Source organism: Stegastes partitus, unplaced genomic scaffold (assembly GCF_000690725.1).
Source record: "Stegastes partitus isolate 25-593 unplaced genomic scaffold, Stegastes_partitus-1.0.2 Scaffold66, whole genome shotgun sequence".
Lineage (NCBI taxonomy): Eukaryota > Metazoa > Chordata > Actinopteri > Pomacentridae > Stegastes > Stegastes partitus.
Window position 1 is genome coordinate 548,636 of NW_007577797.1, and position 19,220 is coordinate 567,855.

Below are 19,220 nucleotides of genomic sequence, written 5' to 3' on the forward strand. Positions count from 1 at the left end.
ACTGCGACAAGTAGGTACATGCTCAAAGCAGCAGCTCACATGCTGAAAATGGCAAGTTTTATTAATGCTTTGGCTCATGTAAAAAAGCAGTCCTGCTTGGTATTTTCAGTGAAGTTTCGGTGTATGCAAATCTTCTGCCAAATTAATGCTCCCATCAGTATTTTGAAGGGCCACTGTTGCTACATCCTGGGCTTAGTGGCACTCAAGATGACTGGGATTGTTTTACAGACATACAAACAAGCAATGGTGTTTTTTTCCTTATAGCAGAACAATGATAGACAGAGCACTGAGCAGTGTCACAGCACTGCGGTGACTGGTATGGCTCTGCTAGACTATGCCCACCCAGTTGACAGTTAGGAAAGAAAGTTTAGCCAATTAAAAAATAGCAAATAAAATACCAGTACAGTTTCTGACTTCTGATTGGGTAATCCGGCAACAACCCGCCTCCAAAGTCACACATTGTACAGACAGTCCATGATTGTCAAAGCAGGTGAAAGCATACAAGGTAAAATCACACACTGAACTTGTGCAGAGATAGGAAGTAATTTATAGTCTAAATGTTAAAGGTTGTGTTTGTTTGTTTATTTATATCAGGGATCATGTACAAAAATATGAACCTTAGGAAAAGAAAAGAAATGTCAGCATCTTTCCTTGAACCAACAACATTTAGGTTCTAAACCAGCCTCTCTAATCTTTGGGTTACAGACTGCCCAAGTTACCTGCAACAATCCCACCCTAATACAGCAGGATAAAACCAATCCTGCTTGTGTTTAGACAACAAATTTGAGAAAAAAGGTGAAGCAAATTAATTTGCAAACCCACAGTGACTCCTAATCTTTCAGTTAAAAGTCAATATGGCTGTAATTATTGTCAGGTAGAGAATTGGCGCACTTACAGTGAAACACGGTGCAGTATAGGTCTAACAGCTGGGTGAGCATGGCATCTATCCACACACATGAAGGCTGAGGTGTCCTACTTGTGTTGGAGAGTGTTGTGTGCGTCCCACAGTTTACCTGTTTTTCATACATTCCCCCTTAAGATGGAGTGCTCTCCACCACCGCGAGAGTGACTTGTGAAGGGCTGCTGAAGAGCGATCCATTTGGGAAGCGGCCTTTGTCATCTTATGTCCCTCAGGATGAACTGCTTTGCTTGATAAATGTTTGCAATTATGTGTGGAAATACTTACATTTTAATTGGAGTCGGCTACAATTTTAAAGTAGGGCAATGCAGCTTGAAAAACAATCGTCAGTTAGCCTGTAAAGTAAATGTGCAACACATTTCATATTTGGCTGTGCTGCAGAGAGATAAATGCTGAAAGTGAGTCAGAGCAGGACTTCCAAAGGACCGAAAACAGCGAGGAAGAGATGGGAGGAAACGTGTGTGGGAGTGGTGTACAAAGGAGCTGTTTTTGTTAATAATGGAGAGATCCTTAGGACACCCTTAAAAGCTGACGCTCAGTCCCTGACACACATTCATTGTTAGACCACACAGCCTTCCTCAAGAAAATACTGTAGTAACCACATCATGAGAGGACAAAAAGAGATTTTAGAGAAACTGGCAGGGACCTTCCACATCCAGCATGTGCTGCTCCGCCAGGCCCTGGCAGAATGCCTGGGAACGCTTATTTTAGTGGTGAGTAAAGACTGTTTTTGCATCATTCCTGCAGCGTGCTAAACGGATCAGGTAAATTACAAAATATTAATTGTACACAGTATAAAGCAGTTGTTATCTTAATTTTATTTAAATATGTAGGATCATTATCTGCTCAATTAAATGGAATTTAATCAGAAAGTGCACTTTTTTATTGCACTTTTTTTAAGGAAATTTGGAAAATACATGTGAACGTTTCATGTCAATTTAAAAAAAAAATTTTTTATCAAATGCATTTTTGTTTAATTCAGAAACTTCACATATGGATAATTTAATTGTTAAAATATCTTTAGGTAAATAAGGACCTAAAAAAGTTGATGATTAATATGAGATGCATGACTTGTGTTGTTTCTTTGCCATTTATTTTAAATATTGGAGAATCAAACAACTTTTTATATTCCTGAAGGTATATCTAAGAGGCTACACTGTTGGTTGAAAATGGCCCAAAATAATAATAAGAACTTTTAAAAAAGCACTACTTGTGAATATGCCTGAGATGATGTTCAATTTTTAAAATACGAGACAACACAAGAAAGAGGATGCATAAGTAAATCCATGGCAGTCAACGAGCCAGTTACGTGATCTAACCAATCAATGGATCCAACAACAATTAAAGGTCAGTGAGCTACATAATTATTGTCTGGAGTTTAATATATCACCAGCAGACGCGTCTAACAAGCTGCAAGAGGTTTTGCTTCCTACAACCTACAGCTTTGCTCCAGTTTCTCAGTGCAACGTGAGGAAAGAGAAAAAGAGCTTTTGAAAAAGCCCCGAGGGATCCTGCATCCTTCATGTCCAACATGTTTCTGCTGAGGAAGTAGTGAGGCTGTTATCATGTAAGGCAAAAGTTTAGCTGTTTGATGACAAAAAGAGTTCATAATTTATTTTTTTTGTAATGTCCTCTTCTGTAAAGGCTGATTTGATGTTCAAACAGAACTGTTTACAGTCGTGGTAAAAGGTAAAGAAAGTTTGCTGCTCTCTTCTCATTAAATTGCTGCTCTCTTAGATATCTAAGAAGTCAAAGAAATTATATTCACAAGAACTTTAAAGCTGAAGCACCTCAAACTCCATCTGTTGTCTCTTTGGTTCATTTCTTTCTTTCTACTTTCATTAAACACATTGACCCTTATTATTTCATATGTGTAATTGGGGACTTTTTGCGAGTATCTGTGGCCACCTCTGAAACCCATTCCAACCCACCTGAAAGCCACAAGATTGTTTCACATTAAAACGAAATGTTTTCACTCTATTTTTCATGGTAACCCACAGACAACAAAAATATCAGCGAAGGGCACCTGCGGTGAAACGCCAGGCCATTTATTATTCTGCTCCCCGGCTGTGACTGATCTGTTAATTCCATGAGACCTTTCACTCTGCTGGCAGTCGGGTCTCCTCGGTGGTCAGAGTTGGCCTTCTGTGGACGACTGCTCTGCAGGGGAAGTCTGATTGTTGTCAGCATCAATAATCCCACACAAAACCCACCCATAACATACACATGACCTCTGAGGTCAGAGAGACACACCCTGGATAAGACGAAAAGCAAGGCTCAGCCAGACACCTGGCTCGAGGTCGGCCCACTGTGGAGCTTTATTATTCTCTGTGAAGTTTTTCTACCACTGTCTAGAAAAACAACTTCAGCTACGAAGTGTTTATGTTTTTGTGTTTGTTTTTTTTTTCTTTTCTTTGCTGCATATTTGTGGTTGTATCTCTAAATGGTAAAATCAATGGAAGTAGAACATGTTAAAAAGGCATAGCAGACAGATGTGCTAAAAATGTACCCATATAGGTTGTCTGATTTGCTTTCCGTCCTCTGTCTAGATGTTTGGTTGTGGTGCGGTGGCGCAGATGGTGCTGAGTGAAGGATCTCATGGCACATTTCTCTCTGTTAACCTCGCTTTTGGTTTCGCTGCAACTCTAGGCATCCTTGTGAGTGGAAAGGTCTCAGGTGAGTATTTACTGTATTTCAAAACAGCACAGGTGTTTCACCATTTCCTTAAAGCTGCGATAGGCAGGGATCTGGAGAAAGTCAAAAAAGAAACAGCAGAATCTGTATGGCCAGTTGCTATAACATTTGATATCTAGAGTTGCAGATATCTGTAATCCAATTCTTACAGTCTAAAAGTACATTTCATATATCCACAATGTCATTCTTCTGAGGACAAATGACATCACTTTCACCTTTCACGTGAATGGAGTTCCAGTGACTGATATCTTCAATTCAGTTGTAAATATCCACAAATCACATCGTGGATATTTACAACTGAACTATGACTAGCTGTAATTAAAGTTTGTAGAGTATAGTTCATTAGTTAAGTTCAAGATATCTACGTTGTCTTTTTAAAATATTTAAAATTAATTTTGAGTTAGCGGGAATGATGTAGCACAGTTCGTGTCCCGGTGAGGATGCCGGTGATCTTTCTGCGTGGAGTTTGCATGTTCTCCCCGTGCAGTGTGGGTTCTCTCCGGGTTCTCTGGCTTCTTCCCACACAGTCCAAAAACATGTTGCGGTTAATTGGTGATTCTAAATTGTCAGTAGGTGTGAATGTGAGTGTGCTTGGTTGTCTGTCTCTAAGTGTGAACCTAGTGAGGATTAAGTGGTATATAGATAATGGATAGATGGATGGGAATGATTGAGTTAGCTTAAAGTAGAGCGTTGACTAGGCAAATGACAACATCTGTAATGATGTGAGAAGCAAGTGGGAGGCAGAGGAAGCTTTACTTCTCAACCAGACTGTGGCACTGCAACCATGACCATATATGACAAGCTGTTTTACCGCCATGTCAGAGCAGCCAGAGGTCACAATTTGAGTACATTTTGATCACAAGTCTGTAATTAAGTCCCATTCTTCATAAACTCCTTGCTAATAAACTCCATTTCATGGCATTATCTAATGATCTTATCCACCACAGGAACTGTCAGTGCTTCTGCAAACACTTTTCGAATGCTGGATTAATATCCAGTGAGAAATCTCACATGTGTAGCATCAGACAGATTAACAATTCAAGACAACTGTGTCTTCATCAGACAGAAAGTCAACAAATACATGGAGCAAACACATATATTGAGCCTAAACCAGGTCTACAGTTGTCAATAGATAGATGAGTAAACACAATTTCAAAATTTATGGGGGAAAAAAAATCCAACAGTTGAAGTTGCTATAGTCAGTGTCCAAGTACAAAAAGTATCAGAACACACATTTGTCAAAAGTGACAACCCAGAAAGAAAAAAAAAAACAATGGATCAAGCAATTCATAATGTCAAAGGGCTAACACTGTGACAGAAACAAAACTAACCTCTTAAAGTTAGAAGCAAGTAAGGTACAAGTCTGGTTTCCTCTCACACCACTTGAATTACAATATGTTGAAAGGTTATTCAAGCGTTTTATGCACTGATTACTGCCTACCTCAGCTTTAAAATCTTATCAACCCGTATGTTGTCCTCAAGATCTCCAACTCCCTTTAAAAGCTATGAAACATTTGTTTTATCACCATGATACTTTGACTTCTCAGAAATTGACATTTAATTGCTGACTGTATAAATGTGATTTGGAACAGACGCAGACTTTAAAGTGCATTTCTGTTACTGGAGTTTTATTTGAGTCCTGTAACAGCTGCTTCATAAAGGTCTAAAGAGGAGAGTCCACTGCCTGCTATCAAATTCTACTCACATGCAAGCGAGGGGCTCGCTAGTAAACAAATGTGTAAATAAGCATCCTATAACTTTCTCCTACAGTTTATGACTTTGTGCCAAACAGCATTTCATTTTTGTTTGTACCTGCACTCTTGGAGGCAAGAGACATATAAAAACAGGAATCCCAGAAACTCCACTAACAGTCTTGTTCATCGGACGCAGGTAAAGACTAAACCTCTGCCCCACCGCTGCACTACTCTTGTGTTGTCATTCTGACAACTCATTGCAGAGCCTTTGGGTGAATGTTTCATTCATTTGCACAAAACTGAACATGTTCAACTGTGTACTGAGCAGTCCTGCAAAGTCTTGTGAATGAATGTTGCATTGCATCACACCATATTCAGTGAACATACAAAGCATGAATGCAATGATAAATAATGTATTTTATGCTTATATTGCAACAACCAGGGCTACCACTTAAATAAAACATTTTATAAGGTTGGAAGAAATCCTATTTTAAAGCAAAAATGGCTGATTTTGCTGCGATCAGTACTGTTGTGTCTTCGTGACAACAATAAGGGAGAAAGATAGACGTCAACAAAATATAAGTGGATTTCAGAATTAGGAAGACAAGTTGGGAAAAGGGAGGAAAACTTTATTATCATCCAGAGAATCACACTTAGTTGAGCCAGACTCAATTTGCATCACTGTCATGAAGTACCTGTCATTCAAAGTGTGTTTCCAAAAGACTAAGCTTTTCTTCAACTTCCATCAGCATAACAGGGAGTCATTATTATTGATGGCTTGACAGGCACTAAATATCAGCAAAAGGTAAACTGGCAGTTATCTGAAGTGCAGTATTTACCACACTGATGTGTTTGCAAGATGAATAACAATTAGAGGCGGCAGAGGGAAGCAGAACAGCATGCAGTGGACAGAAGAATGCAAAGTTTAAAAGAGACACACAGACAGAATGAAGGGGCGCTTACCCCTTAACTTGAAAACTATGTGGTCTGTAATTGAAAGGATAGCGAGCAAGTCAATTCTCCATCCCAGTATCTCCTGTCAAAAGCAACCACACTACAAAGGCTTCCACAGTTCACTCATGCTCACTTCTTCAATGTCTTTATAATGAGGCTGTCCCACTCTAATACACATCGGAGCTGAGAAAATAAGCTCTTATAATTAGATATCTCCAACCCTGACACAATTAAGGTGTGAATGCAAGTGAGGCACCCACATGAGTGTGCCATCAGAGCAGTTCTTACCCCCCCTTCAAGGTTAGGAAAAAGGAGACTTTTCTGAATCTTTTCATCCCTCCAATTTAATTTGTGTCACAGAGACCTTCCGTCCTAACAGGCCTACTGAGACTGTAGTTACTGAATGTACAGTGTGCCTCTGTGTCACTGGGAAAAGGGCAGCTATAGTGGATGCAGCCGAGATAAAACAGCCTCTGTGTGTTTGTTGGTTTCATGGTGAACAACACAGAATCTGATTGTGGATGCATGCATATGAATATGGCGATGTTTTTCTCATCTTAAGGTGGTCATCTGAACCCAGCATTGACATTCACGCTGTGTTTACTTGGGAGAGAGCCTTGGAGGAAGTTCCCGCTGTTCTTTTTCTTCCAGACGCTTGGAGCCTTCCTGGGTGCGGCCGTCGTATTTGGAATGTATTTCGGTATGTACGAGAGAACAACAAGCCAATTAATTGAATCGTTAATGTCGACGCAGTCATGCAACTTCAATATTTCAATATATCCCAGTTGGTTGTTGTTCACTCACTGAGACACTTATCCAGGTCGTAGGAGGAGGAGGCGAAACCTGGACGGACGGCTTTTAATCAAAGATTTCCTTCAGCTTACAGCAGTTCTGTGGTGACATTTAATGATTTGGTCTACTACTTATAGTAGTTTGAGCAAAGCCAAATGGTCTGAGCTCTGTGCACCCATGAATAAGTCAGCATTTACACACGCACCTTTTTCTGCAGTTCAAAACTAACTTTCTTCCGCTGAAACTCCTACACAAGACATCAATTAGGCTGTCTCCTTCCCACAAACTCTGGAAGACGTAGTTATCGAAAAATAATTGTGGCTATACCTGGGTCTAAAGTTAAGGATACCCTTTCAGTTAATATAAGAAAACACCCCAATTTGCCACCTTGCAGGAAAACAGACAAACAAACCAAACGCTGATAGCAGCTCTGTGAGGCTGCACACACTGCTGACATAAGCTATATGCTGTTACCGGCACGCTACCATACTGATTTTAAACAGGTAATGCTGAGCTTACTGCTGGGGAAGTCATTAGTTTTGTTGTTTTGTGGCAATGGACCAAATTATCCAACAAATGGAACTTTTGTCCTGCTTATAGCACTCAATAAAAAGTTAAAGGATCACCAAAATTCTTTCAATTTATCAAAAAAATGTATGCAATTCCTTCCAATAGTCGTTGAGATACTTCAGTCTGGACCAAAGCAGAGACTGACAGCCTGACTGACAGAGCCACCCTCGAGCCATGCCACCAGCACGACTAAAAATAATCATGGATACACCTTTGTTAAGGTGTTCGAATTTAACTGGCAAATTAGAAAAATAGAGGAAACAGCCTGCAATGCAAAAATCCATTGTGAATCCCTTATTTTGGAGTAGACTGACGGTGGAGTACATCTTGTACTCTCAATAGGGCTGTGCGGTGTTCATACATGCATTCATCGATTTCTGTTTGTATGGTTTGAGTGTGTGTGTTGTTTTGCCCTGAGTATGTTTTTCTCTGTGCTTGCATTTGGCGATATATTTGTAAATGCGTGTGTGTACACAGCGACCATTCAACGCTGACTATTACAGGAGCTAAATTTTAAAAAAGAGACCAAATTTCCAAGGCTTCCAATGTTTATAGTAGCTCTCAACGTTTTTTGTCTAAGATGTGAAGAACACTTTGATAATATTTTTTATGTGACTTGAATACAAGCTATAATTTAGTGTGCCCGCAATTAGAGGCTTTTATTCTCCAATAAATGAGGGGCAGTGTAGAAAAAGAAGCAAATCCAAAGTTTCGTTTTAACAAAGCATTAACAGCGTGAAGGGGGACTTGAACTGACAGCTGGGTTCCTATAAGCTTTCATTGTTAAAATACATGTACAATCCATCATGAAGAAGAAAAAAAAAAGATTTTAAATTGATTTGCACACTTTTGCTTTTTTTATTTTTTATTTTTTTACCAGAAGCATTGTGGGACTTCGGCCAGGGACAGCTGATTGTGGTGGGGAAGAATGCCACAGCTGGGATTTTTGCAACTTACCCAGCCAAACATCTCACCCTGGTTAATGGATTCTTTGATCAGGTAACAGTGACTTGATTACTTAAGTATTTCAGTGAAAAAGCCTTAAAGCAGCCCACCTCCCACTAACCACAACCTCTGGCTGCAACAGTACTGCACATGTGAGCTATTTTTAACATAAGAGTCTATTATGTGCAGTGTTTAAGTAAAAAAAAAAAGAAAAACTATCAGAGATGAATAGATTCTGTGACGCATGCTTGGCACTAGTTTCTCAGCATGCTATTACAAATCAAATTGTCTACAGGAAGTGGTTGAGAAACCACTAACAGTTTTAAGCTCAAGCAGTGTTACTCACTGCGCAGCTCACGAGCCTCATGCGGCTCGCCCGGCTTTAGTCAGCAGCTCTGTCTGTGGATAATAATTATATGATAATGCAGCCAATACTCATAATCCCTACAATGCTCAAAACAGCTATGATAGACAAGCTGGCAGGATAGGCTGCAAATACAAGACCTATACAGTAGCTCACAGTTGCCAGTTTCAGCAGCCCTCCAGAGCACCCCGATGGCAGAAGTGCTGTTGGACGAGTAAATAAACAGAGAGCCAGAGATAAATAGGGTCAGTAAAAATAAGATTGCATATGGAGAGTACAGAACTATTACAACATGCAATCATTTGGATTTTTACTGAATCCTGAAATAGTGCCACTGAATTCCATTTAAAAAAAAAATCAATCAGTGCCTCCCACCTGACCCCATGAGACTCTGGGTTTTTTTTTTTTTAATATGCAGAAACGTCAGTATGTTTAATGATGCCATGCAAAATTTTACCAACAGTCGTCCTCAAATGTATTCATACCCTTCCTTTAAAGAAAAGGCAAAATTCACAACAGTCACTGAAATTACTAGAAACTGAAAAAAGTAATAATAAATAAAAATGTGTTAAAATATAATTTAGTGAAATAAGACATTGCTTTGAATTGTGGTTGAAAAGAATAATTTTGAAAAAAACAAAACTGTCCTGGACAAATTAGACTCTTTGCTGATGAGCAGTGGGCCAAAATCCAAATACCTGTCAACAAGTGCAGAAGTCTGATTGAGAGTTACAGAAAACACTAGATTGCAGTGATTGGCTCAAAGGGTTGATCAATAAAATATTAGTTTATGGGTCCCATCATGTGTGTTTGCTTGTGTATTTATTTATTTATTTACAAATATTTCTGTTGAACGACAATTCAAAAGCAATGTCATGATGTTCATTAAATTTTTATTTATTATTACTTTTGTCAATTTCAACTTATTTCAGTGACAGCTGATTTTTTTTTTGTTTCCTTCTTTAATGGGAGGATATGAATACATTTGAGGACAACTGGACATATTATGAATGTTTTCTGAGTTACAGGCCCTTGAAACACAGGTCGAAATTTTCACTTTTTGTTAATTTGTGTTCTTTTTTCTATCCCTTTGAGCTCCCGTAACTTCACAACTACAGATGATAGAAACATGACATTTTCAGGCCTTAAAAACACATTTGAGCTCTGTAACCAAATCAATTTTACATCAACTCTGAAGCCCAAATCTTGTTTATGCTCAGCATGATTTTCTCTATAACCATCTTTAAGCATCACTATCATGGGGTGTGTCAGAGTCAGAGTCGTAAAACTGAACCAGCTTAAAGTCTATCACACTGAGTGACAGAAACAAGCACTGGTACCTTGGATTTGATAACTCACTGGAGAAAATGTTAAAAAGCAAATTGTGGGCAACCTTTCAAGGCTCATATTAGCATGCGGGATAGCTAGTTGGTAGTTTATCTTCTATCAGTGATTCCTTTTGTGTCAAAGCTGTTTTTTAAATACAGTCAAATTTTAACACTTGTGAATGTAGCTTATGACATGTTTTACATAACAGTTTGGACCAATCAGAATGATCAGACCAGTCTGGAACACTGAGTGCTTGTTTGAGAGCCTTTCAGATTCTACTCCGATAATGTTCAGTTCTTGTTCCGTCAGTTTGTTCTATTGAACCGTTTCATCATCAGATTGTGAACAACAGTGATGTTTTAACTAGTGTTAACTCTTTAGATTATATGCCCAGACTGACTTTATGGTACAAACTAAACTTCACATTCTCATGATGACGAGCTGGGAAAATACTATTTTCATTACATCACGATTATCAGGACTGGGCCTGTTGCATGTGATATCAGTATAAAATGGAAGTTACACTTGTATATTGCACCTTTGTACACATTAAATACATGAACAGTGTTAACTTAGACTCATCATGGTTCTGTTTTCTTGAGTGAATTTAAATTTTGCAGGTGTCAAATAGCAAAAAAAATATTTGGACAGAGAGAATCCTCCCTAGAAGAAGAGTCTGGTATCAAAATCCGGTAAAAAAAAATTAGACCTTTTATTTGTTATAACTTGCTTTTACAGACCACCTGTTCCACATGGTGATGTGAGCCTAAGTTAACCTAAAATGCACTTTTTAAGTTTTCTGCAATGAAATATTAGAAAACAGATCCACACATCCAGGGTATCAATACGTCTTTCCATTCCACTAAGTCACAGACATTACACTGGTATATTGTTGCTATTGAAACTATGATATATCTCATGATGTTGATGCTCAAATCCGTGCTGGACAAAAACAAGATTTTGGCTTTAGATTGTGACCCCTGGAGTGGATGTAAAATTGATTTGGTTGCAGTTCAAGTGTGTTTTTCATCCCTGAAAATGTCCTCTGTTTATCACCTTAAGGTATAAAAGTATGAGGACTCAAAAATCCTGAAAGTAGTAAGAAGAATTAAGATGTAAAAAAAACTTCCAGCCACCCCTGTGTACTTCAAGGGCTTGAACTAAAAATATTAAGTTTGAAGATAAAGTTTTGCATGGCTTTATTAAATATAACAAAGTAATTGTAGGATCATGTCAGAATTTTTTTTTCAGATTTGGTTGCTTTTATGTTGAATAAGCCAGGGAGGAAACTATCATCAATCTGCAAAACGCTGCCTATCTCAAGTAGTAGCTTCCATTATTACTCAGGCTATTCAGGGTCTCATTCAAGCCATTATGTAGTACACCAACAATAAAACTGGACCCATTTTAAATCAAACAAAGTTGTGAACCAGATGGAGAGAAACATGGCAGTGCAGCAAGTGAGGAAAATAAAGTCAGAGCAAGCAGCAGCTGAAAATCAAAACAAAGACTGCAGGTGGTCAGTGTATAAAAAGAAGAGAGAGAGAGAAGAAGAGGTAGAAGCTATACAAGATGAGCAGGAAATATCAAGAAATATGGACAGGCATGGTTTTGTTTGTCCTCCGCAGACATGAATCCAACACAAAGTGTCTGTTTTCAAGCAGACAAGTAACTTGGAACATTTCCAGGTCACGCATCCAAAAATTGGTTTTGTGTTTTTATTGAGAAAGAGGCTTGATTGCCAGGATTCCATCCTGACCATGCAGAAACAACTGGGTTGAAAAATGAAGCCAAGGCTCCGGTGCCAAAAACTGCAGTTCCTTAAATGGCCACTTGAGGCTGCATCTAAAAGTTGATTAATACCCAAAGACCCCCATGTTAAAAAAGACAACTATACAGCATAAATAAAACATGTTTACATGCTGGAACAGAACACAGTTTTGGCCTCTATGGACAATTTCCCCATTCATGATGACTGAACGACAGGTCTGCTTTTATGTAAGTGACCCTTTCAAATTGCATTAAGGCTTAAAGTCCTGAAAAATTAAGGGTGCAGCCACTTTAAGTAACAGAGGAGTAAGTTGTGGACTGATTGGTCACCTTCATACCAGTTCTACCAGAAATGGCTTAATGCAAATAAATGGAACAGACCAGGCCAGAATGTTTTAGTTATCAGAAGATGACACAATACTCAACATCTTCAACAAGAGCATTTTTGCTCCTATGAACTATTTCAGTTTCTCTTTGAATACATTTCCAAGACCTGCATTGTCACTGCAATGCACTCCTTCTGTAGATGTGTTTGTAATACAATCAGCACCCAGGAGGCAACATTGCAGCTCTTTGCAGCTCTGATCGGCCATCCAGCAGTGCTGCCCTTGCCTCCCAAGTTGTCCACCAGGGAGTGCTGCTGCTGCACTCATATAGATACTGCCATGTCTCGTCATGTAAAATGATCTCCGCCATATCCTTTGTGAAGCTGATTGTTGTCAAGTCCAGACCAAGTGAACAAACAGTCTCCTTGAAGTGTTTCCACCATCCAGTGAAGTCAGTATACATCAGTGGAAGTTCTACAGTGTGCTCCTTCTGATGAAACTGACTGCCAGCATTCATTTTTATTCTGTCTACCTTTTACAGAACAAATCACTTTGAATATCACTTCTTAAAAAGGGACTGAACATGTCTAACAGGAATCACAAGGCAAATGAATTAACAATAGTGCAGTTTGTGAGATAGACATTTTTAAATGTCTGGAGTAGAAAACCAAAAATATTGTTTTCAAGGACTTTTTTCATTGTTCATGCAATTACAGGAAGCCTTTGTCTCCATAATGAAAAGAACTGAAGCTAAATTAATACAAAACTATTACATTTTTCCTTCTGTGCTGTATCTCAGATTATTGGAACAGCTGCTCTGATCGTGTGCATCCTGGCCATAGCTGATCCATGCAACAGTCCAGTCCCTAGAGGTCTGGAGGCCTTCGCAGTGGGCTTTGTTGTGTTGGTCATCGGCCTGTCAATGGGCTTCAACTCTGGCTATGCCGTCAACCCAGCCAGGGATTTAGGACCACGCATCTTTACGGCGGTTGCAGGCTGGGGTGGAGAGGTTTTCACGTGAGTGTAACAGTTAACGGTAAAATGATACAGCAGGATCGACTGATTGTGTGATTGGTGTCTCAGGGGGATGTGCTGAAGCTTGGATGTGAGTTCATCACTTGCCCCCCCTATTATGAGTTACTGGAGCCATTCATTTTAAATTTACTCAAAGAGGAGGAGGTCTATGTGGAGCTTGGAGGACATGGTGGACTGCAGTCACTATGGTTGACTTTACCAGGCTCTGAATTCATCAGTGGCCTCTGGTCCTTGATGTTTGCTGTTCTCAAACAGAGAAGGACCTGATTCAGTGGCATTTTGCTGGAAGGTGTGTCGAGAGGCATGATTTTACTTGGCAGGGGCACGTGCCAGCCAAGCATGTAGTTCCCTATGTCATGATTTCTCTCCAATTCAAGAAATCCCCATCAAAATATGACAAAAATCATATAGGATATATCCCTTGTCTAACAAACCAACCAACTAGACACATTATCCTAAAGAGAATTAAGAGGCTTCTCACTCTTAGTAATTTAGAGTTTAGCATTTAATCCATCCATCTATCCATTTTGTTACGCTTATCTGGGGTCGGCTTGTGGTGGCAGCAGGCTAAGCAGGTCATTCCAGTCATACCTCTTCTCAGCAGTCAAAGTGTTCCAAGGCCAGATGAGATACCTAATCCTTGCCACGAGGTCTGGGTCCACCTCCCAGCTGAATGTGCCCAGAAAACCTCCAAAGGAAGGTATATAGGGGGCATCAGATGTCCGACCCACCCCGGCTAGCTCCTTTTGATGCAAAAGAACAACATTTTTACGCTGGGATCCATCTGGATGTCTGGGCTTCTCACCCCATCTCTAAAGCTGAGCCCAGCCAGTCTACGGAGAAAACCCACTTTGGCTGCTTCTGTCTGAAAACTCATTCTTTTGGTCACCACTCAGTGCTCGTGATCGTAAGTGAGGGCTGGAGTGGCTAATCAAGAGCTTTGCCTTTTGGCTCCGCTCCCTCTTCACCACAATGGTCCAGTACAATGGCCCCATGATTGTTAATGCTGCTGCAATCCATCTGCTCATTCCATTCTCCATTTCCCCAGTCACTCATGAACAAAAATCATGAAGTACCTAAAGTTGTTTGCTTGGGGCAGCAACTCACTTACAATCCAGCGGGAGCAATCCACTGGCTTCTGGTGGAGGCGTCAGTCTTGGAGATCTTATTGAGTTTACCATTGTATTTCCATAAAGTTGGGGAACTCACAGGAGACAGGCCCAATCCCAGTCCTGACCAGAAGCCCTAAACCCTCACAGACTCAACTCAATGTAAGAGGCTACAAGGGCTCGGAATGGTATAAAACAGGAGCTGGCCAGCAGTTTTTTTTCTATCATTTTACCTTGAGGACGTCAACATGTTTCACTGTTTGTGGGTTTGGGACTTTTTGTTTCATGCTTTCTTCATGGCCAAGGCTCTGAAGGGGAAGCATATTTAGAATTCCTAATGTTATCGTAGAACAAACAGCTACACAGAGTTCTGGGTATGAATCACCAGTGAGCTTTGTGTTTACACTTACATTCCTTTAAATGGCAGAGTTATAGATGCACTAGCTAACTGATGTACTGGCCCTTGTATCCCGCTTCTAAGATGCCCACTTCTCTCAACCTCCACCTCTTCAGTTTGCAATTTCAGCTTTAATTTACATTTTTCTAATGCTCAATCTGAGGTAATGACACCATAATCGGCCTCAGCTGACATCACTAATGCTATTTTTGCAAACTCTGGGAAACTTCCTGTAAAACCGAAGAAGATATAATGCACTTGTTGTTATAAAACTTCTTGTGATGAGTGAACTTGTACAAAATGCCTCTTTAAACATATTCAAGCGTAACCCTCAGCATTGACGCTGCTCGCATACCTTCTGACTGGTAGCGCCACATTTCTGTAATGTCTGACATGCACTCATTTCTTTTTTAGGCTTGTTATCGCAGGTAAACGAAATATTCTGAAACAGCACAAAGCATTCCAGTTTATTTTTTCCCCTATTTTCCTCCTCCAGAGCGAACACCTACTGGTTCTTTGTGCCCATCTGTGCTCCATTCTTGGGCGCAGTGGTGGGTGTGTTGATGTACCAGCTGATGATTGGATACCATCTACAAGGAGTAGTGCAAGAGGAGCAGAGGGAGGAGGAGGAAAGGTTCAAACTCTCCAATATCACAACCAACGAAGATGCATGAGCTCATCTGAATTTCTTTCTACAATTATGCCGCAGTAAAACACTCCCACTAAACATGTTTTCTCCTTTGTTTAGTAAACCTGTTTACTTTTATACATCACTTTTTTTTAACCAACAGGTAAGCCTTCAATCAATGATCATGAAGCCATTTACTTTTGCGTCCTCTCATCACATATAGAAAGCGTCTCTCAGAAAATGACGGCGCTTGTTTTTGTGTTCATTTTCATTGAACTCCAGTAAGCTCTTCCATTTCTACTTGAAGCACAAAACTATTTCCTTCATGCTGTGTGTCTGACAAAACAAATCTATCAGCTCACGGGAAAAAAAGCCAAACAAAAGACAGTTTACGCTGAAGCAGTACTTGAGAGATGCCTTGTTTATTTCTGTCTAAGGTGGAGGTAACCTTCAAATCACCAACAAATCAAAAAGCATCCACACTCAACCCTTTCTACTGCAATTTCTTTCATTTTGGAAGAACTGTGTGTGTCACTTCTGCAGGGTTCCTGAGCTGGAGGCACATTTTCTTCTTCTTCTTTAAAAAAAAAAAGAAAAAGAAAAAACACCCTCAAACAGAAACACATTATAAATCAGCACAACCGTATTATGCTGAAATTTTAGCATTGCAAAATCCAACAGTGTGAAATTTCTTAAACGGTTACTACCTGCCTCCATGTGTTCCCACCACCCAACAGCTTGTAACACCTCTTGTCTGATGTTTACCTAATTAAAATGATGTGTAAGTAATTAAAGCACACGAGAGCACAATGCAGTCTATTACTCTTCTTTGACTTAGAATTGGCTTTTGCAATAATTATGTGCAGGTCCTCCTTTTTCAAAAGGTCTAAAGTTATGTAAAACCTTGAATCCTTCAAACCTTTAATAGCAGCTGAAAGACTAAATGTGTGATAGAAGAATACAGAGCCTATACACATGTACAGCTTGCTGTACTATAATGATAATGTAAGTTATACAGTGTGTAACTTTACACTGTACAAAGACAAATTTAGAAAAACTAACAGATGGATTGTAACTGAATCAAATTCTAAAAATGTATTTGCAGTATTAAACTTAAAAGTTTAATTTATTAAATAAAAAAAGAAAGGTTATTGAAAATTTGATGAATTTGCAGATTTATTTCAACAGTTCCTTTATGTAAAGAAAAAAACTTTTTCCTTTTAAAATGAAATCTTTTGTTGTGCAGTTTCAAGTTTTTAATGTTCTTTTACAAAATACATTTAAAGTCAGTCTGTGTGTTTTTTCTACTATAAAGATATTTTAGTGCAATGTAAAAATCTGGGGGAAAAAATACTAAACTATACTAACTAAATAAAGAGAAATCTGTAATTTTTAAAATGGATTTATTTATTTTTACAGTGTAAATTAATTTCTGTCTCACAGATGAAATCGCATGAGTAAGAAGTGAAACAGAGTTAAAACAGCAGGAATCTCACTGTTGTCTTTAAAAATAATTATTTAGTCTTACCTTAAAAAGAAATAGAATTACTTCACACAATTACTTTGAGAAATACTTTAATTTAGAGAGAGCCATGCAGGCAGTTTAACGCTGCTTCAAGTCGTTTAGCTTTGTACATACATGTGATTGATCTTTTCATAAAACTCTCAGCAAGACAGCAAATAAGCAGAGCTCCCAAAAACACTGCTGGAGACTATTAAAGCCAATCACATGGGGATGTTTTATGCAAAACATAGTAAGTTTCGTTTTCTGATGCTCAGCTAAAGTATTCAGAGTAAACTGTTTCGCAGCTTCTTGGACTGCCAACACTCGCCTCAGCCATGTCGCTGTATGGCCCAGCTTGTCAGGATCTATATTATAATCTGCTTCCACAAATTACAAGAAGATGTTATCCAACTGAATGCAGAAGATTTAGCTTTTCCATTCTACACTTAGGGCTCCAGAGAACTTACAGCTTACCCCATCCTGCCATAAATCCTATCTATGGAGCATTCTTACAGCCACTATGTGAAGAAATTACTGAACAATTCCAACTTTTGCTGCTCTTAGAGGTAGCGTCAAAAAGGACGGAGACGCTGAGAAACTACACAAACTTATCTAGAACAATTTGCAAAATGTTGTGTTTACAGAAATGTTTTTTAAATGAACAAATTTAAGTTTTACGCCGTCAAGCAGAAACCAAAATAATTTCAGCTCAGAACACACAAAAGCATTTATCTAGACTGTTGCTTTGGAACTGCAGCACTCACCTCTTCCACACCTGTTTGTCTCTCGCGGTTCACAAAGGTTTCATGCCCTCTCCTACAATGACACACTTGCCTGCAATTTGCTAGCCTAATTTAAGATTTGCCTCAGCTGGCCCCGCGCTCAGAATGACGTCATCATAACAGATGGTTTCAAATTGAGTTGAGATGGTCAGCACCTATTTATCTGTGTTGAGTCACTTATGGATCGCTGTATCATCACCCCAATTAGGCAGTCCCTTAGAGGCAGTATTCCCAAAAATAGAAAAAGATTGGTATGCTTCCAGGTGAAAAGCTTCAAGACTTCACTGTTGTTGGTGTGGCTGATGGGCAGAGAGTTGCATTAGAGATTCACCAGAATGCAAATAGTGACATTTGCCACATTACAAATGCCCTCCAAACTGTTAATATACCCTTTTGGTGTGTAGTGTCTCAGGTGGTATCACTGTTAAAAAATTGATCTTGATTTGAAAGGGCACTAAGGGCACAAAAAAAAGGTCAGGGGTATTTGCTCAAAACAAGGCTTCCGCAGCACAGCAAGGCGCACACACCCTCATCAAGTTACTATCACTCACCACAGACACCCATCAATGTCCAATTACCATTATCAGAAGGGAAAAAGCAAATTCCGCATCAAAATATCAGTAATGACATTTTTTGGGGGTCTGGAAAAGAATATCAATCCATCAGATCTTACAAAGGCTTAAACTTCAGAGACGGACGTTTGACATTTGGACTCCCTCTTTGGCATGACCTTTGCAGCAGTTCACCAAACATATCTAGTGTCAATCTAGCGGCTTGCCTCTGAAATTTCAATTTACATTCCTGCTGATTAGCAGACGGGAAGCGGAGAGGGCAGCGGCAGTTTGATTTTGCTTTTTAAAAGATGTCACGGCAGAACAGAAGCAAGGTTCAACCGTGTTATCAGTTTTTTAAAAAAAAGTTACAAATGTGACAAGCTCTGATGATGTGAAACAGCATAGACGATCAGAAAATCCTCCTCATTTGCTATTCACTGTGGGTGCCGGGCCAGAAACATGTGGCGGAGATGAAAACATGTTATCTATGACTAGAAAATAAAATCAGCAACATCAGCTGCAAGAACAACAAGAACCTCCTTCATGGTTGACACATTGGTTTGTTGCCTACATCTGATCACTGACAACATATACGAGGTACGTTATTAAATATAAAAAAACAACATGTACAAGCTGGGCAGGAGTTTTTCATATAAGATTAAACATACTGGATATTGCATGCTATATTCAGCTTTTAATGTGATGCCACACAGGCATTTCAATGCAGGCGGAGCAGCATGAAACCTTGAGCCACAGCTCCACTGTGTGGCGAAAACATGAACTTCTAACACTAAATCCATCCATCCATCCATGATCTATACACCGCCTAACCCTCACTGGGGTCGTGGGGGGTT

General features: G+C 39.4%; 1 protein-coding gene across 1 annotated transcript; it reads left to right on the forward strand.

Moving 5' to 3' along the window:
* The first annotated feature begins 1,524 nt into the window (after positions 1 to 1,524).
* Positions 1,525 to 15,572, forward strand: LOC103353269 (aquaporin-3-like). Its single transcript, XM_008276153.1, has 6 exons — positions 1,525 to 1,632; positions 3,469 to 3,595; positions 6,824 to 6,961; positions 8,504 to 8,622; positions 13,157 to 13,374; positions 15,395 to 15,572. The coding sequence occupies exons 1-6, from the start codon at positions 1,525 to 1,527 to the stop codon at positions 15,570 to 15,572; spliced, it is 888 nt and encodes a 295-aa protein (XP_008274375.1).
* Positions 15,573 to 19,220: the final 3,648 nt, after the last annotated feature.

Bases quoted from the DNA above. Each gene is read 5' to 3' on its own strand.
- LOC103353269 (XM_008276153.1), top strand. From the start codon at position 1,525: ATGAGAGGACAAAAAGAGATTTTAGAGAAACTGGCAGGGACCTTCCAC. The intron at 6,962-8,503 runs GTATGTACGAGA...TTTTTTTACCAG, and splicing joins CGTATTTGGAATGTATTTCG to AAGCATTGTGGGACTTCGGC. The intron at 8,623-13,156 runs GTAACAGTGACT...GCTGTATCTCAG, and splicing joins TTAATGGATTCTTTGATCAG to ATTATTGGAACAGCTGCTCT.